The 7,809-nt window shown below is 42.6% G+C and overlaps 1 protein-coding gene across 1 annotated transcript; it reads right to left on the reverse strand.

Moving 5' to 3' along the window:
- Positions 1-415: 415 nt before the first annotated feature.
- Positions 416-7,199, reverse strand: LOC115643275 (olfactory receptor 52R1-like). The gene is made up of 2 exons (XM_030547156.1): positions 7,178-7,199; positions 416-1,413 (listed from the first exon to the last, which is right to left on the reverse strand). The coding sequence occupies exons 1-2, from the start codon at positions 7,188-7,190 to the stop codon at positions 416-418; spliced, it is 1,011 nt and encodes a 336-aa protein (XP_030403016.1). The 5' UTR covers positions 7,191-7,199.
- Positions 7,200-7,809: the final 610 nt, after the last annotated feature.

Below are 7,809 nucleotides of genomic sequence, written 5' to 3' on the forward strand. Positions count from 1 at the left end.
AGAAGCCTGAAACAAGAACTTTGCCAATATGTGTGTAATTGATTGCATTTAACTCATTCTAGCACTCATCTATATTTCTTTCCTTTTATGAATGAACGTTTGGATTTTAGATTCTAAAGGATTGGTAACAGCGTGATTTGTGGATCAGATCTGATGTGTATATTGACCTGGGTCTGGGGCTTGATTCTTTGGAATCGAGAGAACCGTATTCTTTTATTGGGGTGTTGGTTTTCATAACTATTCATTCCCCGGACGAGCGGCACTGGTGGTGATACTGGGAGACTTTAGTGTCTAAGGAAATTGCTTGTGTGACTTGTGGTTAGCCAGTGGGGTAAAACTGAAGTCTTCTTTGTCTGGCTGGTTTGGTTTACCTTAGAGGTGGAAAAACCCCAGCCTAGGGCTGTGACTGCTCTGTTTAAGTAATTGGTCCTGAATTGGCACTCTCAGTTGGATCCCGCCAGAACAGCGTCGTCACAGTCTCTTTATGAGAAAAGAGCCAGAGCAGCCTGTCCCCGATCTGTTTGGTTCTCACCCCGTAAATGATCGGGTTTAGCATGGGGGGAACCAGGAGGAAAATGTTGGCCATGAGAATGTGAAAATGTAGGGGCACATTGTGGCCAAACCTGTGTGTGAGGTAGGAGAAGAGAGCTGGGACATAAAAGGATAAAATGGCACAGAGGTGGGAGATACATGTCCCAAAAGTCTTGAGCTGGGCATCCTTTGTGGGGAGGCTGAATACGGCCCTGAGGATCTGGATATAGGACATGGCGATAAAAAACATATCCGGACCCATCACAGAGACTGTCAAAAAGAGGCCGTAGTAAATACTGACGCGAATGTCAGCGCAGGCTTGCTTCACGACAGCTATGTGCTCACAGTATGTGTGGGGGATGATGTTGGTTCTGCAGTATGGCCACTGTCTCGCCAGGAAGGGATAGGGCAGTACAAGCATGCTACTGCGCAGCACCACAGCCAGGCCAATCTTGGCCACTACATGGTTTGTCAGGATGGTGGAATGTCTCAGGGGATCACAAATGGCCACATAGCGATCCAAAGCCATGGCCACGAAGATCCCAGACTCCATCGCTGAGAAGCAGTGAATGAAGTACATCTGGGTGAGGCAGACACTGAAATAGATCTCCCTGGAATTGAACCAGAAGATGCTCAATGTTTTGGGCAGGATGGACGTGGACAGGACCAGGTCGGTGATGGCCAGCATGCAGAGGAAATAGTACATGGGCCCATGCAGGCTTGGATCCCTCTTCACGATGAGCAGGATAATGAAGTTCCCCAAGATGGCTATGGTGTACATGGCGCAGAAGGGGATGGAGATCCAGATATGAGCCGTCTCCAGGCCAGGAATGCCCAGCAGGATAAAGTTGGAGGGGTTGATGAAGTCGGTTGTGTTGGAACCTGACATGGGATAGGGGAGAAGGTTTCCAACTCTGAGGCAGAATGGTGTCTCCTGTATGTACCGTATGTTCCCCCAACTTCCTGTATGTGCCCAGGGTCTAGCGTGATGATCGCAGGACAAACACCTGAATGGAGAGACAGTGTTAATATGGGACACTACATGCACTACTGGGGGCTGTTCTCATGGGTAAAGGGCTGATTGGTCGCTCCTCAAACACTGAAAACTGGTATTTTCATTCTTCAGAGGAATTAATTCTGAACAACTGGCCCTACTAATGCCAATTCCATACTGCATGGTGCTCCATGCAGCAATCAATCCTGCACATCACGGTGCAGGAAATATTAATAGGCACCAGCAGGAAACACAAGTGTGGATACTGGTTATCCATCACTGTTCCTTAATGCAATGGAAGCCAGGCTAGAGTGTCCATGCTGTAGAAAGTTCCCCATTCACCCAGATGCTCAACATCTGAGAGTGGAAAAAAAAAATGAATTTTTTTGCAAAGACATGTGCCAGGGGATAGATCCCAGCTAGAGCACAGTTCAGGGAAAAGACCCGGGCATCACTGATAGAAACTTCACAGAAACACTTGCGCATTCCTAGCAGTGGCCAAACAAAGACAATGTTCGTATGCCTAAGGAATGGGATGGAGAATAACCTGCTCTGGACATGTTCTCGGTTATTGTCACTCAGTCTCTTAAAGGATATAGCACACAGAAAGGGGATTTCTGAGACAGGTTATGAGAATTGGGATGGTGCCAGATGTGGACAGACTGAAAAGTCTGGGACTGTTCAGTTTAGAAAAGAGACAAAGAAGGGGGCATATGATAAGGAGAACAAAATAAACAAATGAACTGATTACATTCAAATGGAAAAATGGAGAACAGTTCCCAACCAGTAATATGTATAGACAGTGCTTCAAAGGGGCTAATTCCCCAAAGTTGAGGCAACATATCAATAAAACTAATTGGAAGGTTAAATTTAGACAGAAAAATGGGAATGAAACTTGGGAGTTCTTTAAATGTATTAGATAGCTAAAACTCCACAACAACACAGCCAAGAAAGTGGAAAACTTTGGCTAAAAACCTAGTTCAGTGGCAAAATGAAGTAAAGGCAGTAATTGGGCCCGGGGGGGGGGGGGGAAATGAGTAACACATAACAAATTAGAAAAAGGGAAAATAGATAACAATACAAACTGGAATTAATGAAAATTGATAAGTAATGTGAAAGATGTCAGGGAGAAATCTGTGAGTGGCATGGCTAAGGATCAAAAAAAGGAGGTTATTAATTTTAGTAAGAAGAAAAGAAAGCCTAGAAAAGGCTTCGGCCAATTCCTAGAGGGAGAAAAGAAAATTGTTAATGTTGCAAGAAAGGCAGAGGTGTTCAAGAAATATTTTTGTTCTGCATTTGGAAAGAAGCAGTATGAGGTATTTTTATCACATGAGGTGATGAAATATATATATATATATATATATATATGAAAAAGCATATATAGAACAGTACTGTGTTAAATTTAAACTATCAAAAATAAAGGGAAAGCTTTAAAAAAAGATTTGACAAGATTAGAAAACAGTGGAAGCTGGTAAAAAAATTAGTTAAAAAAAAATGTCTAGGAATATAATTAATGCCAGTCAACGACTGGGTTTCTTTAAAACAGATCTCGTCAAATAAACCTGATTTCATCAATTAATGAGAGAACACATTTGTTTGAACAAGGGAACCACATAGAAACACTACACTTTGATTTCTCTGAGTCATTTGACTTAGTAGGGGAAAATATTCAGATAAAAATTCAACACTATAGAATATCAGTAAAACACATGTTAATTGGACTAGAAACTGGCTAACTGATAAGCAGTCTCAGAAAGCAGTTGTCAATGGGCCATTGTCAGTGAATCGGGCTGTTTCTGGTGGGTTTCTACAGGGATAAATTCTAGGCCTGATGCTGTTCAATATTTTCAGCAACAATCTGGAATCAAATAGAAAATCACTGCAGACAAAATTAGCAGATGACCTAAAGAATGGCAAAGTGGGTACAATGAGGAGGCCAAGGCAGGTACTTTGACGGATCTGGGACGTTTGGTGAGCTGGGTTCATTCAAACAAATGTTTTTATGCAGACAAATGCAAAGTTATCCTCTCGGTACAGGTAATGCAGTGCTGACCCTCAGACTAGGGCCTGTATTATGGATCGCAGGGACACTGAAAAGGATTTAAGGGTCATTGTGGACAACCAAATCATTGTGAGCTCCCAGTGCAATGCTATGGCCAAAAAGGTGATGTGGTCATTGGCTGCATAAACAGGGGAGTGGTGAGTTGGAGCAGGGGAAGGATTTTACCTCTGCACGTGGCACTGGTGAAATTGACTGCGTAAAGTCCTGGGACCCACATTTCAAAAAGGATGTTGAAACATTGGAAAGGGTGCAGAAAAGAGCCACAAAAATGAATTGAACCTGGTAAAAATGTCTGATGGTGAGACACTCAGAGACCTTCATTTATTTATCTTAAATAGTAATAACGGGCTCTTTAATCTGGCCAAGAAAGGCAGAGCAAGGCTGGAAGCTGAAGTCATACAAATTCCAGCTGGAATTAAGGACCCAATGTTTAGCACTGAGCGTAATTAACCATTAGGACAAACTGCATTGACCTCCAGCTGAGGCATGATTTCCCTTTACAAAAACTTCGTTGACTCTTCCTCAAAAAATTATGTTTATCTATGTGTCTGACAATTTTTTTTCTTATCATCATTTCAACCAGTTTCATAGAATCATTAAGGGACCTCAGGTGATCATCTAGTCCAACCCCCTTGCTCAAAGCAAGACCAATCGCCAAATTGCCCTCTCAAATATTGAACTCACAACGCTGGGTTTAGCAGGCTGATGCTCAAACCAATGAGCTATCCCTTCCAGCCCCGTACAAAAGAAACAAAACAACTCTGCTTGAAGCAGGACCAATCTCCAGATTTTTACCCCAGTTCCCCAAATGAGTTCCTTAAAGAATTGAACTCACAAGCCTAGATTTCATAGGCCAATGCTTAAACCACTGAGCTTTCCCTCCCCTTACTTTGCTTGGTACTGAAGTCAGGCTTCCTGGTGTGTAATCGCCAGGATCACCTCTGGAGCCCTTTTTAAACAATGACGTCACATTAGCTGTCCTCCAGTCATGTGGTACAGAAGCTGATTTAAATAATAGGTTACAGAGTACAGTTAGTAGTTCTACAATTTCACATTCGAGTTCCTTCAGAACTCTTGGGTGAATCCCATCTGGGCCTGGTGACTTATTGCTATTTAATTTATCAATTTGTTCCAAAACCTCTTCTAATGACTCCTCAGTCTGGGACAGTTCTTCACACCTAAAAAGAATGGCTCAGATTTGTGAATTTCCCTCACATCCTCAGCTGTGAAGACCGATGCAAAGAATTCATGTAGTGTCTCTGCAATGGCCTTATCATCCTTCACTGCTCCTTTAGCATCTCGATCATCTAGGGGCACCAGTGGTTATTTAGCAGGCTTCCTGCTTCTGAGGTACTTAACCATTTTTTTGCTATTACTTTTTGAATCTTTCGCTAGCTGTTCTTCAAATTCTTTTTTGGCTTCCTAATTATATATTTTTTTACTTTGTTTGCCAGAGTTTATGCTCCTTTCTATTTCCTCGCTAGGATTTAACTTATACATTTTGAAGGTTTCATTTTTGCCTCTCATTGTTTTTCTTTTAGGTTTTTTTTATCCACAGTGGCACTTGTTTAGTTCTGTCACTATGTTTTTTGTTTGTTTGTTTTAGGTTGGGGGATACATTTAAGTTTAGCCTCTGTTATGGTGTCTTTAAAAAGTTTCCACGCAGCTTGCAGGGGTTTCCCTTTTCGCTCTGTACCTTTTAACTTCCGTTTGTTTCTGAAATTAAATGCTAAGTGTTGGGCAGATGTGGTGTTTTTCCTCCCATGTTAAATTTAACGATATTATGACAAGCGGTCCAGCTATACACGATCAAAGGCTGAAGAACTGGAAATGTTTAGTTTGGAAAAGAGGAGATTGAGGGGGGACATGGCAGCGGTCTTCAAATATATGAAAGGCTGCCAGAAAAAAGATGGAGAAATGTTGTCTCTCGTCACAAAGGGCAGGACAAGAGGCAAAGAGTTCAAGTACCGGAAAGCAGATTTTGATTAAACCTCAGGGAAATCTTCTTAACTATAAGAGCAGTAGGACAATGGAACAGACGCCACGACATGTTGTGGAAGCTCATTCAAAGGAGAGTTTCATAAGTAGGCTGGATAGTCACCTGTCTGGGATGGTTCAGCCCTTGGCAAGTGGTTAGAGCAATTGACCCTTGTGGTCCCTTCTAACCCTATGTAGACCTCAGTCACATACAAGCCATTGGGCTCAACCCCGGGGTAACTGGGTCAAATTTAATGGCTTGTGCTATGCCGGAGGTCAGACTGGGTGATCTAATGGTCCCTTCAGGTCTGAAACTATATGAATCAATTGATAAAGAAAGTAGATCAGGCATTTATATTCACTGTGTTTCATAACACATGAACAAGGGAACGTTCAATGACATTGAAAGTCTGAACATATAACACTGATAAAAGAAAATTGTTTGCTTAAATCACATTTGGCCTGTGGAACTCCTTGGCACAGACATTGTTAAAGCAAAGAACTTAGCTAAATGGGATACACGAATGAATTGGCCATTGTAGGTGGTGCTGTTGGCTATCTGACACCTTCAATTAGACCTGATTGGACTTAATTCCCCATGCAGTGTGTCTGCTTCTGGCTGAATTGCTTTTTTTAAAATTTCAGGCATAACAGTTCAGTCGACTTCTGAAATGAAGCTAGGAGAAAACATGTCTTGCCCATGCTGACAATTTTTTATAATTATTCCAGCAGATAAAAGTAAAGTAATAGCATATACCCACCCACCTCTCTCAGTGGGGCCTAAGCAAACTACAGACTATGGCATCAGAAATTGACTTTTGTTTTCTACATCTACTAACACCTTTCCTCCACTGAAATGCAGCCAGTTTGGGGCTGGAGGCCCTGAGCCTGGGTGGGCATAGCAAAGAGGGACATTTAGGTCAATGATATTAAAGCAAATTCATCCCCTGTGGCAAGAGCCGTAAGATTTTTAATGGCTGCACAGAGAGGAAAGTACCACAAACTTACTCTCTATCTCATCACTCCACTTTTCAACTGAGTTTGTCAAGCAGGTGAGCTCCTCAGCTAGAGATGAGTACCTGTGAATCCCGATATGGAAGTGTCTTCCCTGAGAATCCCCTTCAGGTAGCCGTGTCCCACACCTCTCTCGCTCCAGCATCTGCAGCAACATCCCTCACCAAAAGCTGAGGGTGTGCAGTATTTATAATATAATTGTGTGCAATCCCAGGAGGGTTCGCTCAGCATCTACTGGAGAAGAGGCATCTGAATGCAAACTGGTTGGAGACCAGCCTGTCTGTGTTTCTGTGCTCTTTATCCACTTTAGGAGTAAACAGTAATTAAGGGACTTCCCCAAAGGGAGATGAGAACCCTTGGGTTCTTGCTGAGTCAGATATGAATTGGCTGCTTTGTGCATATTTAAAAATTATAGTTGATTAGTACAAAAAACTAGAATAACGCTGATATCTCCATAGGGTCTGATATCCTGTAAATGCCCAGGAGGAATGAGTAGAGAGTAGACAGAGAAATCTGGAGAAAGATGCCTGAGGGGAGACACAAACAATCTGTAGACACACAGGGCTATTGTTAAGGGATCACAGATCAATAATTCTCACCAGTAGCTATCATTATACTGTGCAGCACCTTTCACTGAAGGATCATCAAAAAACCTAGCAAAGAAAGTCACTATGAACATATCCCCATTTTACAGTGATTTAGTTGGAGTTTAGGTCCTGCTTTGAGCAAGGGGTTGGAGTAGATGACCTCCTGATGCCTTTTCCAAACCTAATGATCTATGATTCTTCTATGAGAGGCTGATTTTTTATGAGCTTGTGCTATGTAGATCTTTCTATACAGTGCAAGACAGTATTATTTTAGGTTTATTCCCCAAAGGGAGTATTCACGTGAGTGCTGAGTGAATTGTCTCACACAGCGATGACTTCAGTTTGTGTCTGTAGCTGGGTGTGGCCCTACCTGTTTGTGTGTGCTGCAAGAGGCCGGAGAGCATAATTTAGCAAAACAGGGAGAGGGAATCCAGGCTGGTGGAGCAGAAAGGGCTCAGTGAAACCCCAGTACATCTGGAGACATCCCAGGAAGGGGGGACCAATCCATCAGAGTCTCCTGTAGCTATTCCGTATCAAGGGGCAGCACAAGATCAGGAGTGAGGATATATTGAATCTAGAACCCGCCCTCATAAGCTCTGTCACTTTTGGCAACTTTCTTGCTGGGGAAACATTACCTGCATCTG

Source organism: Gopherus evgoodei, unplaced genomic scaffold (genome assembly GCF_007399415.2).
Source record: "Gopherus evgoodei ecotype Sinaloan lineage unplaced genomic scaffold, rGopEvg1_v1.p scaffold_56_arrow_ctg1, whole genome shotgun sequence".
Lineage (NCBI taxonomy): Eukaryota > Metazoa > Chordata > Testudines > Testudinidae > Gopherus > Gopherus evgoodei.